Source organism: Lotus japonicus, chromosome 1 (assembly GCF_012489685.1).
Source record: "Lotus japonicus ecotype B-129 chromosome 1, LjGifu_v1.2".
NCBI classification, from domain to species: Eukaryota; Viridiplantae; Streptophyta; class Magnoliopsida; order Fabales; family Fabaceae; genus Lotus; species Lotus japonicus.
This window is the reverse complement of record NC_080041.1, coordinates 37,748,304-37,772,436: the sequence shown is the minus strand read 5'-3', so window position 1 is coordinate 37,772,436 and position 24,133 is coordinate 37,748,304. Positions and strand designations below refer to the sequence as shown.

The following is a 24,133-nucleotide window of genomic DNA, read 5'->3' as shown; positions in this document are numbered from 1 at the left end:
TCAACGTGTTTCAATCTTATTTTGATCCTAACAATTTTTATAAATACTTCTCTATACTAAAATCTAATTCCAGATGTTAATGACATTTTTCACGAAATATATATTATAAGGTCACATGCTTCAACGAATATGTCTAAGCCTTATAAGGAAAAAGAAGTTTACGCAAGATATGACCGCATCGTCCAGTAAACGAGGAAGACACTTATTCTGGATCGTTTCATGCCACGTCATACCTCAGAGTTTCAGAAGAAGCCTTTAAGCGGGAAAGTCAAAATTATATCTCAACCATTTGTCCCATGCTTTAGTCAGAAGGAAACTAATCCGGTCACGTGCAAACTGATTTACCTTTGAAGAGAGAAGTCTCGGTGACCAATGCAAAGGAAAAAGGACAACACGTCAACATCACATTTCCAAAATGTCTCTCTTCTGCAAAGTAGCCCAAAGCTATCGCCACCTACTAGCTGACAAAGTACACCTTTTTGGCTAAAGGATAGCTTTGAACAGCAGCATGCATTTAATGAAGCTACCAACCGGAGATTTGAATCAACGGTTAGATGACACTCACAACGGCTACAAACAACGGCCAGATTTTGTGTCTCAACGGCTACACAACTAGCAAGATCATATATAAAGGACATATCTGAAGATTGAAGAAAAGAGAGAAGAGAAAAATTTATTGCAAGCAAAGAAAGAACTCAGAGCAGTTACTCCAAACATTCTTCAAAGCATTAAAAGCTCACAGCAGATTTCCTAAGAGTCAAATCCGATCTCATACCTTTGCTAAATCAAGAGAGAATACCAAACCTTAAAAGAGTCAAACCTCTTCATTTAGTTCTCTCTTAGATTCTGAACTCTTGTGTGTTCCAACGTCCTTTCAGAACCCAAAACACTTGAGAGTTCCAGTGCCATAAATTGTCTACACTAACTCTTTTGAGAAGAGATTTCTTGTAGAGCCAAACAATCTTGTTGATTGTAGGAGGAGTCCTGTACAATACTTGGAGAAGTCTGTGATAATACTGGGAGGAGTCCTGTACAATACTTGGAGAAGTCCGTGATAATACTTGGAGAAGTCCTGTCTAATACTTGTATTGGAGAAGTCCTTGATACTTGCTAGTGAAAATCTTGGTGGTGGCCAAGTACTGGACGTAACCCAATCGTTTAGGGTGAACCAGTATAAATTCCTGTGTGCTGATCGTTCTGCTTTATTTACTTACTTCCGCTGCACTAAACGGTTTTTGGAAAGTCACCAGAACAGTTTTCTTAAGAACTTATATTCTTTTCATAAACTAAAGTTTTAACAAGTAATTTTTAAGGACACAATTCAAACCCCCCATTTCTTGTGTTACTTATTTACATATCAGAACCGTTATCCGTTGCCGAGGATTGACGATTTGATGGATCAATTGAAGGGTGCTGCTATTTTCTCGAAGATTGATGTGAGATCGGGATATCACCAGATTAGAGTCAAGGATGAGGATATCCAAAAGACGGCGTTTAGGACACGCTATGGGCACTATGAGTACTTGGTGATGCCGTTTAGAGTTACGAACGCACCAGCGGTGTTTATGGACTACATGAATAGGATCTTTCATCCATTCTTGGATCGCTTCGTTGTGGTGTTCATCGACGACATCTTGATCTACTCGAGGAATCGTGAGGAACACGAGGAACATCTACGCCAAGTATTGCAAGTTCTTCGGGAGAAGGTACTGTATGGTAACGCGGCAAAATGTGAGTTTTGGCTAGAAGAAGTAAAGTTTCTAGGACATGTCATCTCAAAGGAGGGCATTGTTGTGGATGCCAGTAAAGTGGAAGCTGTAACTGCTTGGGAGCGTCCTAAGACTGTGACAGATATAAGGAGTTTCATCGGTTTAGCTGGATATTACCGACGATTCATCGAAGGTTTTGCTAAGATTGCAGGAAAATTGACGAAGCTCACCCGGAAGAACCAACCTTTCGCATGGACAGAGGATTGTGAACAGAGTTTCCAAGATATGAAGGAGCGCCTGACGACCGCGCCAGTTCTGACTTTACCACAAGAGGAGGAACCCTATGAGGTCTACTGCGATGCTTCGTGCCAAGGTTTGGGTTGTGTGTTGATGCAACACCGAAAGGCTGTGGCTTATTCTTCAAGGCAATTGAAGATACATGAACGGAACTATCCTACGCATGATTTGGAGTTAGCGGCTGTGGTATTTGCGCTCAAGATTTGGAGGCACTATCATTATGGGAGCACTTTCACTGTTTTTAGTGATCACAAGAGCCTGAAGTACCTGTTCAATCAGAAGGATCTGAATATGAGACAAAGGCGTTGGATGGAATTTATCAAGGACTATGATTTCACTTTGTTGTACCACCCAGGAAAAGCAAATATTGTAGCAGACGAACTGAGTCGCCAGACAATTCATGTTTCATCGCTGATGATTAAGGAATTGGAACTTATCGAGACTTTTCACGACCTCAGTTTGGGTATGCAAGTGACACCTGGAAAATTGAGCTTTGGGATGGTGACGATCACTAGTGATTTTCTGAACGAGATCAAGGTGAAGCAACTGTTAGATGAGGATTTTATCGAGAAACGGAACTTGATCATTTTGGGAAAAGCGCCGGATTTCAAGGTAGGGACCGACAACATTCTGCGTTGCAAAGGACGTGTCTGCGTGCCATTGGACATGGAGTTGAGAAGGATGATTCTTGACGAAGGTCACAAGAGTAGATTGAGTATTCATCCGGGATCGACAAAGATGTACCAAGATCTAAAGTTGAATTTTTGGTGGCCAAGAATGAAGAAGAATGTAGCAGAGTTTGTGGCGGCATGTCTAACATGTCAGAAGGCGAAGATAGAACATCAAAAGCCTGCGGGTATGTTACAGTCACTTGATGTGCCGGAGTGGAAGTGGGACAGTATCTCTATGGATTTCGTGGTAGCTTTGCCAGCTGCAAGGAAGAGATTTGATTCCATCTGGGTCATTGTGGACCGTTTGACGAAATCAGCACATTTCATACCGGTGAAGACAACCTATAACGTGGAGGCACTTGCAAAAGTGTATGTCACTAAGATTGTACGACTTCATGGAGTACCCTCGAGTATTGTTTCTGACAGAGATCCGAAGTTTACTTCGCATTTCTGGAAGGCCTTACACGATGCGCTTGGCACGAAGTTGAGGTTGAGCTCTGCCTATCACCCTCAGACAGATGGGCAGACAGAGAGGACGATACAGTCATTGGAGGACTTGCTGCGAGCCTGTGTTCTGGATAGTCAAGAAAGATGGGATGAGCTGTTGCCGTTGATCGAGTTTACTTATAACAACAGTTTTCATGCTAGTATTGGAATGGCACCTTATGAGGCTTTGTATGGGAGGAGATGTAGAACTCCTCTATGTTGGTTTCAAGATGGCGAACATCTTCTCGTTGGACCTAAATTAGTGCAACAAACTACTGAGAAGGTGAAACAAATACAAGAGAAGATGAGGACGTCACAGAGTCGACAGAAGAGTTATGCTGACACACGACGAAGAGAACTGGAGTTCGAGGCGGGAGACCATGTGTTTCTTCGCGTGACACCAACTACCGGAGTGGGAAGGGCGATGAAGTCGAGGAAGCTGACACCGAAGTTCATTGGACCGTATCAGATTATTGAGCGAGTCGGTAAGGTAGCTTATCGGATTGCGTTGCCACCATTTCTGTCCAAGATTCATGATGTGCTACATGTGTCACAATTGAGGAAGTATATTCCTAATCCCTCTCACATCATCAAGGAAGATGACATCCAACTTAGAGACAACTTGTCTTTTGAAGTGGCACCAATGAGAATTGAGGAACTTAGGATCAAGCAGTTGAGGAACAAGCAGGTTCCTCTGGTAAAAGTGATTTGGAACCAAGTCACGGGCGATGCTACTTGGGAACTAGAAGAGAAGATGAAGGAACAGTATCCGGAACTCTTCACTGAGCCTTAAGTTTCGAGGACGGAACTTTCTTTTTGGGGGCTAGTATTGTAAGACCCAGGTTTTTGAATTAAATAAATAATTAATTTCCAACTCACGCATAGGATTATGGGTAAGCGTGAGAGGAACTTGACTTTCGTTTAATGTTTGGATTTATATTATGAAGAAGAAAGTTCAGGAAAAGGCTAAGGATTGTATCAAAGTCGATAAAAGTTATAGCACGATTAGTATTCGCTTAAAGCTAGGACGAAAACGTTAGTAAACGACTAATTTACACTTAAAGACACGATGGAAACTAATTCCAAAAATCTTCAGAGAAATGTTAGAACTTCTCTTAATCCTTCCATGATAAGCATTTCGATACGAAACCCTGGAATGTACGAACGTCCGAAACTAAATCACTGATAGTTCAAGAAACCTAAAATCAACCGACGATGAAGAATTTTTCTATTCGGAGCTTCAAATGAAGATTCCACACGCGTACACCTATTTCTCTTGATGTTTCCAATCTTTCTTCAGAAAGAAGTTTTCTCATCCGACATCAACTGCAAAAAGTAGTTTTTCGGGTAAAATAGATTTACACCGACTTTGGATTGTTTACTTTAATTCCAAGAAACCTCATTTGAGTTTTGGAATTCTGTCGCCAAAACCTATCTTAGAATTCACAGAGAAATGCGCAGGAAAAATCGGAATCGCGAAATTTTCATTTTTCCTCATTTTCCATTTCCTATAAATAGCTTGAAAAATGAAAAAAAACAAAAATCTCACCAACACACCCACCCAAACCCGCGGCCACAAGAGGAGAAGGAGGAGAAGAGTTTTTCGCCGATTCTTGCCTGATCGTTCCACAGTTCGTTGCTACGCGTAGGCCTCAAGGTACTGATGCTTTTCCTTGCCTCTGATCGTAAATTATGTCGCTTTTCTCTATGTTTTCTGTGCTCAAAGTTTTGAGCTTTTTGTAAAACTGTCCAAATAACTTCATCTTTCTATCTAAACTTATTCCTTGCGTGCCCCTGAGCATGTTTAGCGGATTACATTTCGCCGATTCTCGCCGAATTGCCGCCGAGTTTCAATTCTGCTCATAATACCCATTTTTAGCTAAAGTTCCGTCCTTTGGGCTCAACTGCGCTTAGTGTTAGTAGGATTAGTCGTCATAATCGTCGTTGGTGTCGACCCCATCTAATTTGTTTTTCGAAATTCTGATTTTGAGTTTCTAAGCTAAAAATATTGACCAAAATACCCCTGCGACAGTTTTCTATCCGATAATTTTTCTGAGAGTTTCCCTGGCCTAGATATCGCCTAAAAATACCTAGGAATTGATTTAGATCGAAGAAAAAGTTCGGAAACCCTATTTTCCATAGTGGCCGAAACCTATTTGTTAGGGTACCGTGTCCAAAAATAATTTTTGGGTCTCTATGACCTGAGCCATTGCGTAGCTCTTTCGATTGTCGAAATTTTGGCCCTGGTTTCGTGTCATTCCGAGTTCTGTAGCTCGAGTTATGCTCGTTTTAGCGAACGAAGTCTCCTGTTGTCAATTTGTGCTTAAATAGGAACTCCGAAGCTTTGAAAGCTTTCTTTTCGTTTTCGATCAGTGTTATTAGATAGTGTTGTTTCTAGTGAGGCTTGTGTTGATGATTGTGTTTCCTTGTTCTAGGTTCACAACTTCCATGCCCAACTTCTACTCACGAAGGTAAGGGTAACTCAGTTTTAGAGTGTCTTTGAGTCTTGCCTGCTTTTATCGCACTACCTGCGTTTGAGATGAAGATGTTTATATTGATTGGCATTGGATTATGATTATTATGCTTGCAATGTTGTGTGCTTGCTTATGTTGACTGTTTCTGAGGCTTGTGCCAAATGTTTTCTGAAGGCTTCGGCCGAGCGAACTTATTGAGACGTGTGTCTCCGTTTTCTGAGAGGCTTCGGTCGTTTACTGGTTTCTGTCATTGAACTGAGTTGGTATGCAATTGAATTGAGTTATGTTCGTTGATAATAGGAATAACATGTGGTTACTCCGAATAAATCATTGGTTTGGGCATTGTGGTTGATTGACTTGGCATATAGGGCTTGGTCTTGAAGTGGCAATGTGGTGGTGATTGTCCCACGTGATTGTCCCGTCTTTTAAGGCGTTATAAAGTGGCGATGTGGTGGTGATTGTCCCACGTGATCGTCCCATCTTTCGGGATGTCCTTAGGTGGCAGTGTGGTGGTGAATGTCCCACGTGATTGTCTCGTCCGTAGTGGCGTTAAGTGGCGGTGTGGTGGTGATTGTCCCATGTGATCGTCCCGTCTTGAGAGACGTTGTTGATCGATCCATTTTGGTAGTAGCATATAGTTGCTTTATAGGGAACTAACACCTGACCCTATGTTGTTGGATTTTAGTTATTGGTTTATTGATATCTGAATTGATATTTTATTGTTGAGGATTATTGATATCTGATTTGTCGTTGTATTGTTGAGGATTATTGATATCTAATTTGATGTTATATGTTAAGTTGTTGATATATGAGTTTAGTTATGTTGCTAGTTTATTTACCATGCTAGGTAAGTAAATTTGAATAGCATGATTTTCTCTTTCATACATGGTAATTGCATGGAGTTAACCCTTTTTGTTTGTTACTTGTTGTTTAGGCGCTTAACGCTATTAGGCGATGGAGAGCCTTCCGCTGAAGCTTAGCTGTTCGAGTTGGAGACCGTGACCGTGGGCGGTCGAGTAGAGATGGATGAAGCAGTTGCTTCTCCCTTTTTGGTGGACTATGTATGAGTTTCTTTCTCCATTTGAAAACTCTGTTGTCTAAACCTTATCTTCGCCACTTGTCTAAGTGAGCGTACTTATTTTGGAAACTTGTTTAGAATATTGTAAGACACTATTATTATATGTCGGGAACGGGTTGTTTAATTAAGACTATGTTATGTATTCAACTATGTTTAGTTGTTTTAAAAGAAAAAATATATTGTGTTTTCTTAGGATTACGAAATAGTCCTTAGATTTTGTTAGGTAACTAATGTGACTCCTCAGTTGAGAAACCGGTGTGTTACAACGGGTGTGTGCGCGGTGTGCCGAGCCGAGGTGGTTTTGGAGGCTGTTTTAGGAGCATCCAGGGGCAGTGGCAGGGGGGCTTCTTCGGGTTTCGGGAGGAGACTTGCATCCTGCGGTTGGAGTTACTAGCAATTTTCCAAGGGTTGTCTATGGCTTGGGAGCGGGGTTATAGGGTGGTTGATTGTCAGTCGGATTCCATGGATGCCGTGAATCTAGTTATGTCAGTGCCTCCGACTCGGCACTTATATGTCTCTCTTATTTGGGATATTAAAGATCTTTTGGCCAGAGATTGGTTGGTGGACATTCATCATATTTTACGAGAGGGAAATGCGTGCGCGGACTTCTTAGCTAAGCATGGCGCTAGCAAGATCAGGAGTTTTTGTTTATTGATCAACCTTCTCCAGATTTGGGTTTGTTGCTTCTCGCGGATGCGTCGGGTGTAGCCTTTGAGAGGCCTTAATTTTGTTTTTTTTAGCCAATGTACCAAAAAAAAGTAGATAAATTATATTGTAAAAAAAAATTAATGCATAAAAGTAATGCGTATAATGTGCAGCCAATTTAAAGGGATAAAAGAAGTTTAATGCATTAATGGCATTCCTTAAGATTTTCATAAAAAGGCATAATATTAGGCTTCTAATTTGGAATAATCAAACAATTTAATGACATAATAAATGAAAATTTGAATTTAGAAAATAAAACAAAAATGATAATTTAAATATTTAAATAAAACCGAAATATTAATGTCAAACAAAATTTTTACACATTTTAAATTAGATCATAATTGCAATTTCAAAAAAAATAATATATAGTTTTTTTAGGAAGCAAACAAAAAAAAAATTACCTCAGAAATTAATCTCTATTTTTTATCAAACATTTAAAAAAAGATCTAATTGAAAAAATAAATTTTCAAACAACTTTTGTTTAACAAAATTAGTTAAAATACAAATCCTTTTAAAATTATTTGATTACGAATTTAAATTAAAAAGATGTTAAATTTTAGAAATACTATATACTATATTATTAAACTAGACAGATATAATCGTCAAAATATTATGATATTACATCACTGACTTTAATGTCTAATCATTAGCAAGGTGACACTAATTTAAAGTCTCTTCTCATAAGGCTTTATAAAGCCACACCATGTTTGTAACTTTTCACAAATTAGTTCTTTGCGCCTTAAACCTTTCCCTCACGGCAAATGTTCCTGTCTAGCCCCTAATGAATTCCCCTGTTAGTTCTGGTCCATCTACAGCAACGTTTGGAGATCAAGAATACATTAATGCAATAAAAGAAGTTAGTGAAATCATTACAGATGAACATCATTCCGGAATTGAATTAAGAAGGCTATTTGCTTCATTGTTAATTAAAAATACTATGAACAACCCAGATCATGTATGGAATATCACTTGGAAACTGTTGGCTAACGACATTCAACATGAATATCGCGGAACTCTTACGCAACCAAGTGTGATTCGAACTTTCAGTTTTTCATCTAACACATTTTCAAATTAATTTAATCTATCGTCATCTTTTACAGATTTAATTATAGAAGATTCTGCATTGAAGAAACTATGTCTTCTAAAAATTGACAACCATCTACAGTCTAATGGAAAGTCACTGAAGGAATTTACATGTTTCTCGGATGTTGATTTTACCGAAGTAATTCAATTCACTACCTAAATAATTCTGCAGTCAAAGAAATTCAGGATGACAGCAATATTTATGAGACAGCACAAATAGACAGAAATTATCAAAATGTACTCAAGATTTTAGCATTGACGCCCTTATTAAATATGTTTTGGCGTTCTATTTTCTGTTATTGTTATTATTGATTTTATTTGAACGTTTTACTACTTCATTTATTCTCCATGTAACAGATGATGCTTTATCCGTTGATAAATTATTATCTTCCAAAACATCAATACAATCATATACCCATTTCGAAACTTCATCATATTTTTGAATCATTCACTAAAAATAAATTTCACGTATTACTAAATGTTAAATTATTAATTTAACTAGATAATTAAATTATTCCAAATTTCAAACATTAATTACGTATATTAACCATATAAATATTCGAAGCAAATTAAATAATTTTTTAAAAAGCTGTTGTTTAAAGTTGCTAAAAAACGACTATGTCATTATGTGGGTTGGTGGTAGGTTTTAGCTCAGGTCAGGTTTCTTTGTTGCTTTTGTTTGTCATTTCAGATTGTACTTGGCTCATGCCTAGAGTGTTTTTGACTCAGGCTTTTTATAATAATATACATTCCATTTTCAAAAAAAAAAACTGTCGTTTTTATTTTCTAAAAAAACTGGCTTATTTAGTAGGTTGCAAATAACCCATCTTTAAAAAAAAGCATTTTAATACACCTATTTACACGGTTTTAAATGCAAAATTATTAATACACAATAAAATGATGTTCTCAACAACTTTCCAAAATATACGTTCCTATTTGATTGCCATATAATGTTATTAAAAAACATACCTTCTCACATCACAAAATAGTTTAACTGCATTATTTACATTCAATTATTTTCCAAATTAATTCTTAAAAATATATTTCATTAACTCCGTTGACTGATGTTTAAAAATTCATGAAAAAATTTATTTTATTTCCTTAATTACAATGATTTAATTACATAATTTAATTATACCAAATCATCTGCGTTAATTACGTTAGGTAAATATCAAAAAAAAGGAGAGAAGTAACAATATGAGCATTAAAAAGTCATTCAATGATATTTCAAAAATATATGATATCTCAAATGAAAACTTTTAAATCATCTATTAAATGGTTTTCAAATAAATAAATTATTCTCAAATAATAACAAAATTAAATAGCATATCTCACGCAATTTTTTATAAAAGATATAGTCAATAATTATGAATGAATTTATTGCTACAATAACTTTTAGTCAAATAATAATAATAAAACACATTTAATGTTTTTTTATATACTGTTGTCAACTAAACGTCTTTTAAGATCATTGATTAATAGTGAAATAAAATACGTTCCATTCTTGACCTACAAATATATATGTAGCTCCTTACTCATATCATAGCACCAAAGTCTTCTCCATTACAACACAAGTATTATTTCATTTTCTTCTAAGAAATTACATCATGAATCCTCACGTCAGTAATCTTGACCAAATAAATCCTACAACAAAAAACTGGAAAATTGTTTTCAAAGTCATCAGGGTGTGGAATACAGAAGCGGAAGGGGAACAGAATCCACCATCAACCTATAATATGTTATTTATGGATCGCAAGGTTAGTAACAAAAAACACCGACATTTTTTATTAATTGTCCTAATATCGTTTAATTTACTTCAGAAACTTACATCGATATGAACCTTCACCATTTGTAGTGTCAAACAATACATGCAGAATGTTGGCTAAGCAATTCAGAACGTCATGCAAAAAGAATCAATGAAGGATTAGTATACAGCTTTGAATATTTTTCCGTATAGCATAACTTCCAAGGTTTTAGTTCATCAAGACACCAATATAAGATACACTTGCTGAATAGAACAATGATATTTAAATATGATGAAAGTAGGGTTCCTTTGCGTGAGCCGAAATTTGACAACGTGCATGATGTTCTTAACGATGACTTCGATGAGAGATACTTGGTTGGTAAGTAAATCATTTGATTTAAATAAATTCACGTAAGTTATCACTTTCAAGCATTTACATTAATATGAAAATAGATGTCATGGGGGAAATTACGCACGTCGGAAACTATCAAGGATATGAGTGGAACAGAGTGGCGACTGATATCAGAGACATTGAAATCGAATCTCAAGGGTAAGTTATTAGATTTTATCATAAAAAACAGAGAAAAAAAAGAATTTACCTACTCATAAAAAAAATTAAGCGCGATCAATTTATTGTTTTTGCAGGAAAAAATTTAAATGTTTGTTATACGGCGAATTTGTCAACAATTTAGATAAAGTTCTAAGTGAAGAAGATAACAAACATGTTGTTGTTATCATATTACTGGGAGCAGTAACAAGGCATCAAGGTACATTTTATAATTTTGATCTAATTTCTAAAATAATCTTCTCTATAAAAAAGTAACAGGTTTAATATGTAAATAACATTAGACCAATAAAAAAATTGGCAGGGGAAAATCAGTTAACTACTGGGTTAAAATGCTTATCCAACAATTCTCGTAGAGTGCTGTTCGAAATCGCTCTTGTGGACTGTAAGGTTTTGGGCATCGTACGAACCTCTGCACGAAAGGCAATCGAGCGGCGAAATCAGACCCGATTCTTGCCACTCTCGCACAACACAAAGCCATCTTACGTTCAACCGCGTACTTTGAGGGGAGAGGACTCCCGTGCGCCCATACTGGTGTGGACCGTTCTTGCCTATTGGAATCTTAGGCTGCTTTACATGGATCCCTCGTTCTTGTTAGCTTACAAATTTCCTACCGAATCGCTGAAACAGAAGAGGCTAACGTTCCTTCAAGAGGTGGGGACCCTTATCCAAACTTAACTTCTACCACAGGTCTTTAGGAACGAGAAGAAGAGTGCCCGGAACCACGTTACATACTGCTTACCTAGAATAAGTAGACAGGAAAGAGAAAAGAAGCACCTCTTTCCGACGCTAAGCGCAAAAGGCACAATCATCAATCTTTGGCACTAACTAAACTACTTCAATCAAAGGCCAAAGTCAAGTACGGAACGAGCAAAGGAGAGCGACCTCATCTTGCTTGCTTCTGGCGAAGCGGCCCACCATTTCACTTCATAGGAGCGCTAGCGAAGCCGTATAAAGGCAAACAGCTCGTATAGCTCCCAATAGCGAGCCTACTTATAGCTTTTTTTTTACTTTACCGCGAGACCAAAAGTCATGTTCAATCCTAACATTGATGAAGCGCAATGCTACAGAGACAGGTTTGTCCTTGCAAGATATTGAATAATCGTTTCAACAACTATTAATGACAATTCCAACAATTAATCTTTATTTACAGGTTATTTGAGTGTGACGCAGTTCCTACTCAAGTTATGAATGTCTTGCTTGAAAGCTTCAAAGTTACTGAAGAAGATGCTAAAACTATTTCCCCACACAAACATTGGAAATTTGGTTGGGTGCAGATCAGTATGTTTTTCTCACTTAAGTCCTTAAATAATTTTAGTTGTATTTATAAAATATAAATTTTAAAAAAACAAAACGTATTTTCAAAACGTATTTTTTTTTGCGATTATTAAAGGGAAAACGTTTTTTTTTACATTTATTGGTTTTTAAATACATTAAATGTTAATCAATTAAAAAAATGCTATATTCCTCTCCTATTTAAGGGAAAAATAATGAAGATTTGCTAATTGACAATTTTTATATACATATATTAATAATAATTTTATAAAAACATTAACTTCTGTATTACCTTTTTTTTAAACAATAAAATTGGTAGAGTAAATTGCGTATTTATCCTGATATTTTTATTAAATGATAACAACATTAAGTACAAAATTCCAGTACTTTTCTGAATTTTTTTTTACCAGTAAACATTTTTAATGTTTTTTTACCCATAGAATTTTAGCTAAATAATAGCAACAAATGCTACTATAATACATACTTAAAAAAAACATGTCATTAGGTAGGTGCATTTAAATGTATTAAATATACATATGTTATTATCATTATTAATATTACAAATAGTTGTTACTACAACAAAATTCTAAATCAACTATTCATTACTACACCGCACAATATCATTGTGTATGATGTGATTGAGAAAATTGTGAGCACAAATAATTGGTATTTGTGACGACCAAACTCACACCCTACCTAAACTATAAAATAAGAATATCTTCAGAAAACAACACTTTTATTGATGAACTTTGAAAAAAGTACAAGACCTTTGGGTCAGAATTCATCGTTGTCCAATTGATAGTCTGAGAACGTCTCCAGGAAAGTTAGCCGCGCTAAGCGTCATTAAAAGCAATTCCTTTCCTTAGACAAGACGTCCCAGAGTCTCGCATGGACTCCTCTGAATCTTTCCCGATTACTTTGACAAACTTAATTACAAAAAACCTACTGCTTTCATACTTATTTTACAGTCTGATAGAGTACGAGTCCAGTCGCACACGTCTTCTCCCATCGGCTGGTCTTTATTCTACTCGAACCCTCTCGTATATTCACAACTATTTACAGCTCTTCCTGCCTTGGTCACTTTTTCATTCTAGTTCTTTTTCCTCGGTCTCCGTCCCTAAGTTGTTCAATTAGAACAACCAACCAAAACAAGAGGGGTGAGAAGCAATCCAACACACTCGAGCAAGAGGAATAGTGTAAAATAAATAAGCAAGTAAATCAAGTGAAAAGTAATAGCATAATCAAATAAATCATTAAAAAAAATCTAATTAGAAATAGTTTCGGTCTCTAGACGAGGATGTGGGCCCAACATTCTCCAGGAAAGTCACCGAGAAGCCGCTCGGTTGGGACGATCATCAGGGGGCCTGCAGTGTGATTAGGTTCCGGATGGGACAAACCTCATCTCCAACCTGTTGGTAGGTCCCACCTAATCACACCCCAAGGACCGCAACCATAAAGGTATCCCTTAGATCTCACAGCGTTACCCAATGGCACAGCCTGGCCTTGACTGTCCAGTTGGGGCCACTGACCTTTCCTTTTCATAGAGTACCTGCAAGCCGTTAGAAATCTCGTGGAAATATTCTGAGAATTGATCAAATAATATTTTCTTTAAAAATCGGGATGCCTCGTAAAAAAATGTTTAAGAAAAGATTCGGAGGCTCCTATCGAATCAATTCCCAGAAATAAATCCTGTTTACAATATTTCAATAAAACAAATAGGGACCCAAGGGAGGTCCAACACCTATTTATTTACACTACACTCCCTCATGAGTTGAGCATTCTCCCCCCCTTACCTTTCTTCGGAAAAATCCTCCATTTAATAATTATCTGCAATAATAATATCGTAAGGCATTTTAGTCAATTTTTCATCTTAAAGTTATAAAATTCCATGTTATTCTTCATAATTTAAATATTTAATTCTTTTTTTAACAAATATTCGTTTTTATTTTGTAAGAAATTAAATAATTAGGCGGCAAGGCCGACCATCATTATATAACTTTAAATAAGGCGGCATAGCTGACTATGTATTTTTGATAAGGCGACAGAGCCGACCATTAGTTTTTAAATGAGGCGGCAGTGCCGGCCTTTATATGTGTGTGGCGGCAGAGCCAGCCTTTATATTTATACGGCGGCAGAGCCACCTTTATATTTATGCGGCGGCAGAGCCACCTTTAAATTCAAGCGACTTAACCAATTAAATAAGAATAAAATTAACTATTTTAGCTTAAACTTAAAAATTTCATAACTTTTGTTCTAGACCTCCAAAATTCATTCGGTTTCTTTCTAAATGTTCATTTTAATCCCATGAATCATAATCAACTCTTACTTTGCATTGAATCATTAAGAATAGTGAGTTATAAGGCCGGGAAGTTGCATACCTTCTTTCCTCTTGAAACCCTATCAAACCAAGTTAATTTTTCCGAACCAGATATGTATATGGAACCTATGGAAGACAAGGATTCGAACTATGCAAGAAAATCCAAGTTCTGAGCAGTTTTCCGGTGAGCTCGCCGGAGAAGACGGTGGCTGGCGGCGGCGCTCCGGCGGAAGGGTGGAGTTAAGGGTGGAAACCGATTGGAAAAGCTTCCTCTCACTCCCAGTAACTCAATGGTATAGGTGGGTAGCTGAAAAGGTCTCTGTTTTGGCCAGAACGATGAGCACCGTGAAGCTTTTCCGGTGAGGAGCTCAGCAACAATGGCAGAATGAAATCTAGACCTCCAAACTTCAAAATTCTTGCACGAATAGCTTCCTGGTGAAATTCTAAGCAAAATAGACTCTTGGTTCGACAAAATTGATGGAGATTTGAGGGAGAACCGAGAGCTCAAAGTTTCAGAATTTCTTGAGCTCGGTTGGGCTATCTCAGGGCAATTGGAGCTTGGTTCTTGGTTGTTTCACACTCTAATGGACTTAAGGAAGCTAATGGTAAAGTGTTTCGATGACAATTCTCTCTAGTCTGCTAAAATTGAATGTGACCGAAACTGTGATATTTTTAAAACGTTAATGGGTGTTTTGTGGTGGTTGTTGGGCGGAGAAGAGGTTAGGGAAGGCTTTAGGAGGCTGAGAGGAAGGTTTAGCAAGGATTTGGAGGCTTGGGTTGTTCTGGTTTGAGTTGGTTTGAACTTGAACTCGGTGGTGGTATTTATAGACAAAGCCAGGGACCTGAATTTGAATTAAAACTATTTCTGATGTTACAGTTAGATCCCTATAGAATAGGTCGGTTATTAACTTTGGTCCTTAAGAGTTAGGTCAGTTTGCAGTTTAGTCCTTCCTGAAAATTTTTTTTATTCTCATCCTTATCCTTTGAATTTTCTAGAACTTGATTTTGATTTTTATTTTATTTAGTTATTTATTTATAATAATAATAATAATAATAATAATAATAATACTAATTAATTAAAATACTCCTATTATTTCTTGTTGAGGGAAAAAAATTAGGTCGTTACATTTCTCCCCCACTAGAAAGAAAATTTCGTCCTCGAAATTTCATACCTAGTTGAAGAGAAACGGATGACTTTTCTTCATTTGATCCTCCAATTCCCAAGTGGCCTCTTCCTCCATACCCGTTCCCCAAGCTACTTTGACCAATGGAATTTCCTTTCCTCTGAGTTGTTTGATTCGTCGGTCCACTATTTGTACTGGAGGCACACTAAAGGTTAAATTATCCTTCAGCTGAATGGTCTCCGGTTCCAGTACATGAGAAGGGTCAGGTACATATTTCCGTAGTTGAGAGACGCGGAATACGTTATGAAGATTTGATAGTACTGGTGGCAAGGCGATCTGATATGCGACTGGGCCAACCCTTTTTATAATTTGATAAGGCCCAATAAATTTTGGAGTAAGCTTCTTGGCTTTCAATACTCGACCTACTCCTGTGGTTGGGTTTACCTTTAAGAAAACATGGTCTCCTTCTTGGAATTCCAGAGGTTTCCTTCTTTGATCGTAATAACTCTTTTGTCGATCTTGAGACGTCCTCATCTTTTCTCGTATGTCTCTTACTATCTCTGTCATCCTTTGCACCACTTCCGGTCCCAACATCAGCTTGTCTCCATCATCGAACCAGCATAGTGGTGTTCGACACTTTCTTCCGTATAACGCCTCATACGGTGCCATTCCGATACTGGAGTGAAAGCTGTTATTATAAGTGAATTCAATCAAAGGAAGGTATTGATCCCAACTCCCTTTGTATTCTAGTACACAAGCTCGCAGCAAATCCTCGAGAGTCTGAATGGTTCTTTCCGACTGACCATCAGTTTGAGGATGATAAGCGGAGCTTAGTCGTAGTTGAGTTCCCAAAGCTTGATGTAAACTTCCCCTGAATCTTGATAGGAATCTGGGATCTCGATCTGAGACAATAGTTGTTGGGATTCCATGTAATCTTACTATTTCTTTTATATATAACTGGGTTAACTTCTCCAGAGAATGGGTAACTTTGATGGGTAAAAAGTGTGCTGACTTTGTCAATCGATCCACAATTACCCATATAGCGTCGTATCCAGAAGAAGTTCTTGGTAATCCGGATACAAAATCCATGGCTATAGCATCCCACTTCCATACCGGAATCTCTAGGGGTTGTATCATCCCAGCAAGCTTCTGATGCTCAATTTTTGCTTTTTGGCACACCAGGCAAGCCACTACATATTTTGCCACATCCTTCTTCATTCCTCGCCACCAAAACATTTTCTTTAGATCTGCGTACATCTTATTGGTTCCTGGATGAATGCTCAGATTACTCTTGTGTGCTTCATCCAAGATCAACCTTCTTAAAGTTGCATCATTGGGTACACAGATTCTGTTGTTGAGTCGCAAAATTCCTGCGGCATCTTCTCTAATCTCAGCGCCAGCCTCTTTTCGTTTTTGGAGATACTCATCATTTTGTTGTGCCCCCTTTATTTGCTCCAGAAAATCATTGGAAATTTTTAACATTCCCAGTTTTAAATTGGTGGGGGTAGTTTCTACCGCCAGATTCAGATTACTGAACTCTTCGATTAGTTCCAGCTCCTTGATCATCATAGCTGAAACGTGAAGAGATTTGCGACTCAAAGCATCAGCTACCAAATTAGCTTTCCCAGGATAATATTGCAGGTCAAAATCATAATCCTGCAAGAAATCCATCCACCTTCGTTGTCTCATATTCATCTCCTTTTGGCTAAATAGAAATTTTAAACTCTTATGGTCACTGTATACCACGAACTTGGCTCCATACAAGTAATGTCGCCATAACTTCAGGGCAAACACAATAGCTGCCAATTCCAAGTCATGAGTGGGGTAGTTTTCTTCATGAGGTCGGAGTTGTCGTGAAGCATACGCCACAACTTTTCCTTGTTGCATTAGCACGCATCCCAGACCCTGCTTAGAAGCGTCACAGTACACTTCAAAGTCTTGTTTAGGATCAGGGATAGTTAACACTGGGGCTGTCGTCAGCTTGGTCTTTAACTGTTGAAAACTTTCTTCGCATTTTGTAGTCCACACGAAAGGTTCTCCTTTGCGAGTAAGCCGAGTCAAAGGCAAAGCCAGTTTTGAAAATCCTTCGATGAACTTTCGATAATAGCCAGCAAGACCAAGGAAGCTCCTAATTTCTGTAACGGTCTTGGGCCTTTACCACTTTAACACCGCTTCAACTTTAGAGGGATCAACAGAGATTCCCTCAGCAATGACCACATGCCCAAGAAAATTAACTCGATCCAGCCAAAATTCACACTTAGATAACTTGTCATACAGTTGCTTTTCCTTCAATATTTGAAGAACAGCCCTGAGATGCTCCACGTGCTCCTCCTTTGTTTTCGAATATACAAGTATGTCATCGATAAAAACAATGACAAACTTGCCCAAGAACGGGTGGAAGATTCGATTCATGTAGTCCATGAATATGGCCGGAGCATTAGTCACTCCAAAAGGCATGACTAAATACTCATAATGACCATATCGTGTGCGAAAGGCAGTCTTCTGAATATCTTCCGCCTTTACACGAATTTGATGATATCCCGACCTTAAATCGATCTTCGAGAACACCGAGGCTCCTTGCAACTGATCTAGGAGGTCATCTATCCTAGGGAGAGGATACCGATTCTTTATTGTCACCTTGTTTAGTTGACGGTAATCAACACACATCCTCATACTGTCGTCTTTCTTCTTTACTAACAACACCGGTGCACCCCATGGTGACACACTGGGGCGGATAAATTGCTTTTCTAGCAACTCCTCGATTTGCCTCTTTACTTCAGCTAACTCTAGAGGGGACATCCTATAGGGTGTTATGGATATCGGCCCTGTACCAGGAATCAAGTCAATAGCGAACTCTACTTCCCTCTCTGGAGGTAATCCGGGAATGTCATCAGGGAATACATCCGGAAACTCCTCCACAACAGGTATGCGCTGCGTCGGATGTTCCGCCTCTCCTTTCAGTGAGCACAATAACATATAGACTTGTTCGCCTTGCTTTACCGAGGTGTTAACGTTGTTAGCAGAAATAAATCTGCCATCATGTGGGGGATCTGATCCGAAGATTATAATTTTACGATGGCAATCCAGAAGGACATGATTGGCCGAAAGCCAATCCATTCCCATGATTATGTCGATTTGGGACAGTGGTAAGCAAACAAGGCTTACCACAAAATTTCTGTCCTGAATTACAAGTGGACAGTCTTTACAAAGGAAGGTAGTACTCACAGTATCTCCAGTAGGGGTTGATACTATGAGTTTACGAACTAAGGATTGCGTGGCCAAACGCAATCGTTTCACGAGATTAACAGCAATGAAAGAATGGGTAGCACCAGAATCATACAAAACAACTAAAGGAATGCCATTCATAAAACATGTACCTTGAATCAGATCTTCGGTTGGTTCTAGGTCTGCTCCAGTCAGAGTGAAGACGCGTCCTCGGGCAGGCGCCTTGTTGTTCTCCTTCTTCCCTTTGTTGTTATTGTTGTTGTTGCGATTGCCAGCTCCTCCACGTTCATTGTTGGAAGACTCCACTTTAGGATTTGGGCAATTTATACTGACATGCCCTGGCTGTTTGCACCGGTAACATACGGCTTGGGTGTGAGAAAATTCATACCGGTAATGGTTTCCTCCACAATTATAACATCGGGGAGGATTTTGCGGCTGGTATCTCAGGATTTTGTTTTTCTCACTAGAAGAAGAACTTTGCGATCGGAAGGCTTTCTGGAATGGTTTCTTTTTATCAATTCCTCCTCGAAAGTTCTTCTGAGGGCCGAGGGTTTTAAGGTACTCCTTTCTCTGTTTGTCGTCATTCTCGAATATGCGGCATTTGTCTACCAACGTATAAAAATTTCGAATCTGCTGGTACCCAATGGCAGCTTTGATGTCTGGCCTCAATCCGTTTTCAAACTTAATACATTTGGAGTTTTCATTTGCAGCATCGCGGTACGAGGGATGAAATTGAGCCAGTTCCTCGAATTTAGCTGCATATTGCCCAATAGTCATATTTCCCTGTTTCAGCTCCAAAAATTCAACTTCCTTTCGGGCCTTGACGTCTTCAGGGAAGTATTTCTCCAGAAATACTCTTTTAAACTCTATCCAAGTCATCAGGTTAGCTTGGATCATCCTTGGTTTAGCCTGGGTCCTATTATTTCTTGTTGAGGGAAAAAAATTAGGTCGTTACAGTATTATCATGATTGCAAATGTCACAAAGCAGCATACTCTGATGGAGCACTATATTTTTGTCCAAAGTGTAACAAGCACATCACTCCTACCATACGGTAAACTCCACTTTGAATAAATAAATTATTTTGTTCAATAAACAATACATTTAGTTTAATTATTGATGTTTACCTAAGGTACAAGTTGTTGATAAATGTTGCTGATAATACTGGATATGCAACTTTAACAATTTTTGATAGTGATGGTTGTTTTCTCCTCAAAAAAAAAGCAACGAAATTTTGGATGAAATGGAAAAGGTAAACATATACAATTCAAATTAAGCACTTTTACATTGAAAATGTAATTCATAATATATTAATTTATTTCATTTTATTTTAAATAAATTCTAGAACGACTGCATGGAACACCCACCAAAAGAAATTGTTGATTTAGTGCACAAGGAATTTCTTTTTGGACCGGGCGAGACCCCAGGAGACCAGACCTTGGGCGGGGGACGCGCCATGACCTTGGGCCTCCTTTCCCGAGGCCGAACTGACCCATTTGGATAGGATAGAGGCGCCAAAGCACAACTCCACCTCTATAAATAGGAGGGGAATACCAATTGTAAGGGACTTTTAGCTCATTTGAGAAATAATAGCATTGAAATTCAGTTATATTTTCTCTCTCTAAGCGGTTAGAGTTTCTCTCTCTAAGCATTCACATCACTTTCCTCACACTTTGGGTACTACCTTCCCTCTCTATGATCTAGCACGAAACATTTGGCGCCGTCTGCGGGGAGCGGTAGATTTCTATTTTCGGACTACGTGGATCGTGATTCAGAAGAGTGAAACTCGTTTTTCTGAGCGATTTTCTGAAGATTTCTTCGTGGACGGTGATTGGGAGGAGAGATTCCTTGATTCTTAGTTTCAAAGATCTTTCGTTGGTGCACCTAGATAAACAAGTGGAGCTCAATGGCGGAGCATCGACTATCACGTGGAGAGAGGTTGGAGCGAGCACACGATCCACTGCAACGACACGATGAGCAAGCAAGGTCTTTGGCTTCCTTCTCGAGGGACAAAGGAGGTGTGCAACTTCAATCTCAAGAACCGAGTGATGGAGCGGGTTGGCGATGGCTGATTCGCGACGTCATTAGTCGCCTAGAACGACATGATGCAGAAACGAGCATAACAGACACAGCGCCGAAGCTTGATGCCTCATACAGACAACACTACAGAGATTCCATACAACGACTAAAGTCTCCTTTCTCTCAAGGACAGGTAGAATCAGAATGGTGTGCCTATCACCGAATCTCAGGACACGATACTGGAAAGTGTCGAGCTCTACAGCGCGCGGTGGTAAAGCTGATTGTGGCAGGGAAATCAGCCATGACGCGGGGCAATGTGTTTTCGATGGCCAAAAAAGTTGGCACGATTGCTGGAGGTTTCGGTGGAGGAAGGACCACTAGTGCAGCACGAAAGTGATACGTTAGAGCGGTGAATGCAGTTATAGAGATTCCTTTTGGTTTTCAACATCCAGATATCACGTTTTCGTCTGCTGATTTCTTCGGAATAAAGCCGCATTTAGATGACCCGATCATGATCTCCCTCCGTGTTAATCAGCTCACCGTGCAGCGAGTGCTTCTAGAGCAGGGAATTTCGACGGACATCATTTACGGCGGAGCGTTTGCTCGGCTTGGTGTGAATGAGGGAAACCTCGCTCCTTATGAGGGAACTCTGGTGGGATTCGCGAGCAAGTATGGGTAAAGGGCGCCCTCAACCTTGACACCACGTTTGGCGAGGAAGTGAACGCTAGGACGCTCAGCGTTAAATATCTAATCCTTGAGACGGAGGGGTCATACAACATGATCATCGGGCGAAACACCTTAAACCGTTTGTGCGCCGTGATCTCAACAGCCCACCTGGCGGTGAAGTATCCGCTGTCGAATGGGCATATTGGGGGAATTGTTGTGGATCAAAGGATCGCAAGGGAATGCTACTTTTACCAGACTATGCCTTTCGGTATGGGAAGAAGAGCGCTTCAGTCGGGCACCGTTGCAGCGAAGTTGAGACGCCAGAAGAAAGTTTGGACCCGAGGGGCGAGGGACGTGTTAACAGGCCCACACCAATAGAAGAAACCAAAGAGCTGAAGTTCGGTGAGAAGATACTCAAGATAGGAACGAAGCTAAGTGAGGACCAAGAACAAAGGCTATCAAAGTTGTTAGGCGACAATTTAGATCTTTTCGCCTGGAGTCACAAGGACATGCCAGGTATAGACCCAAACTTTATCTGCCACAGGCTGACATTGAATCCACGGGCTAAGCCTATAATCCAAACTCGCCGGAGAATGGGAAACGAAAAAGAGAAGGCTATCCAGCAAGAGGTAAACAAGTTACTAGCAGCGGACTTCATAGGGGAAATAAAGTACCCTACCTGGTTGGCAAATGTGGTGATGGTCAAGAAGGCGAACGGGAAGTGGCGAATGTGTGTGGATTATACAGACTTGAACAAGGCATGCCCAAAGGATTTCTATCCCTTGCCGAGCATAGATAAGCTGGTAGACTAAGCTTCGGGGAATGAACTTCTGAGTTTAATGGATGCTTATTCAGGATATCACCAAATCAAGATGCATCCATCGGACGAAGACAAAACAGCTTTTATGATCGCAAGGGTAAACTACTGTTACCAGACTATGCCTTTCGGATTAAAGAATGCGGGGGCGACGTATCAGCGGTTGATGGATAGGGTGTTTCAAGGACTGGTAGGAAGGAACATGGAGGTATACGTTGACGATATGATCGTTAAATCGGTTTTCGGATCGAACCATCATAAGGATTTGATGGAGGCCTTCGGTAGGATTCGGAAGCATAACATGAGGCTTAATCCGGAAAAATGTTCTTTCGGCATACGGGGCGGGAAGTTTTTAGGCTTCATGATTACATCCAGAGGAATCAAAATTAATCCAGATAAGTGTAAGGCAATCCAGGAGATGAAAAGCCCAAGCAATGTGAAGGAGGTGCAGAGACTAACCGGGCGGATCGCGACCTTATCCCGTTTTCTCCCTCACTCGGGCGACAAGTCAGCCCCATTCTTCAAATTCCTCAAGAAGAATGCGGCATTTGAGTTGAATTCAGAGTGCGAGGAGGCCTTCACCCGCCTCAAGGAGATGTTGTCCGCCCCACTAGTCCTTTCGAAACTTGTCCAAGGCCTTCCTTTGCATTTGTACTTCTCTGTCGGTGATCACGCAATAAGCTCGGTGATCCTTCAGGAGGTAGATGGAGAGAAAAGGGGGAAGGTCGGTGCACAGACCTTAGCGGATTTTGTGGTGGAATTGACGCCAGAAAAAGGGGAAAATGTGAGCACGCAATGGATATTGTTTGTCGATGGGTCGTCGAACGACAACGGAAGCGGGGCTGGGGTCACTTTGCAGGGGCCCGGGGAGTTGGTGTTGGAACAGTCCCTCAGGTTCCAGTTCAAAACCAGCAATAACCAAGCAGAATACGAGGCTCTTATTGCGGGCTTAAAACTGGCAATTGAGGTGCAAATCGACAGTCTGCTGGTAAGAACGGACTCGCTGCTAGTGGCAAGCCAAGTCAATGGGGAGTTTCAAGTAAAGGAGCCGGCCTTGATAAAGTATGTGGAGCGCGTGCGGCTGCTCATCGGTCGTTTGCAACAGGTGGTAGTTGAGTTCGTGCCGAGGGCACAAAACCAAAGGGCGGACGCCCTAGCGAAGCTAGCAAGCACTAGGAAGCCTGGCAACAACCGGAGTGTGATTCAAGAGACGCTCGCCAATCCCAGCATAGAGGAGGATTTGGTGGCTTCGGTTGATCGCCATGAAACTTGGATGAACCCCATCATCGATATTCTGGCGGGAGAACCAAGTGACGTGGTAAAATACTCAAAGGCGCAAAGGAGGGAGGCGGTGCACTACACGCTACTCGACGGGATACTCTTTCGGCGGGGATTTAGTTCACCCCTCCTAAGATGTCTTCCACCTGAGAAATACGAGGTTGTTATGACGGAGGTTCATGAGGGAGTTTGTGCAAGCCACATTGGAGGAAGGTCGCTGGCGTGCAAAGTCCTCAGAGCGGGTTTCTATTAGCCTACGATAAGGAAGGACTGTGCAGAGTTCGTGAGGAAATGCGAGAAGTGCCAAGTATTTGCAGACCTACCTAGAGCTCCGCCGAAGCAATTAGTCACAATCAGTTCCCCATGGCCCTTCGCCATGTGCGGAGTCGACCTCGTCGGGCCCTTCCCCTTTGCTAGGTGGCTAATGAAGTTCATCCTTGTGGCGGTGGACTACTTCACCAAATGGGTGGAAGCTGAGCCTCTGGCGAGCATTACGGCGGCCAAAATCATAAGTTTTTACTGGAAGAGAATCGTCTGCCGGTTCGGAGTACCAAGAACGATCGTCTCGGATAATGGGACGCAGTTCGCAAGTAATCAAACCA

The 24,133-nt window shown here is 39.8% G+C and overlaps 2 protein-coding genes and 1 long non-coding RNA gene across 3 annotated transcripts; 1 reads left to right on the top strand and 2 right to left on the bottom strand.

The window, feature by feature from the left end:
- Positions 1 to 12,806: 12,806 nt before the first annotated feature.
- Positions 12,807 to 15,181, bottom strand: LOC130731829 (uncharacterized). The gene is made up of 3 exons (XR_009016837.1): positions 14,466 to 15,181; positions 13,881 to 13,914; positions 12,807 to 13,204 (listed from the first exon to the last, which is right to left on the bottom strand). It is a non-coding gene; the product is annotated as an uncharacterized LOC130731829 (long non-coding RNA).
- Positions 15,182 to 17,682: 2,501 nt separating this feature from the next.
- On the bottom strand, positions 17,683 to 19,632 carry LOC130734935 (uncharacterized). The gene has a single exon (XM_057587213.1). The coding sequence runs from the start codon at positions 19,630 to 19,632 to the stop codon at positions 17,683 to 17,685; it is 1,950 nt and encodes a 649-aa protein (XP_057443196.1).
- Positions 19,633 to 22,374: 2,742 nt separating this feature from the next.
- Positions 22,375 to 23,784, top strand: LOC130734919 (uncharacterized). Its single transcript, XM_057587212.1, has one exon. It carries the CDS (start codon positions 22,375 to 22,377, stop codon positions 23,782 to 23,784), a length of 1,410 nt encoding a protein of 469 aa, XP_057443195.1.
- Positions 23,785 to 24,133: the final 349 nt, after the last annotated feature.

Bases quoted from the DNA above. Each gene is read 5' to 3' on its own strand.
- LOC130734919 (XM_057587212.1), top strand. From the start codon at position 22,375: ATGCCTTTCGGATTAAAGAATGCGGGGGCGACGTATCAGCGGTTGATG.
- LOC130734935 (XM_057587213.1), bottom strand. From the start codon at position 19,632: ATGACTTGGATAGAGTTTAAAAGAGTATTTCTGGAGAAATACTTCCCT.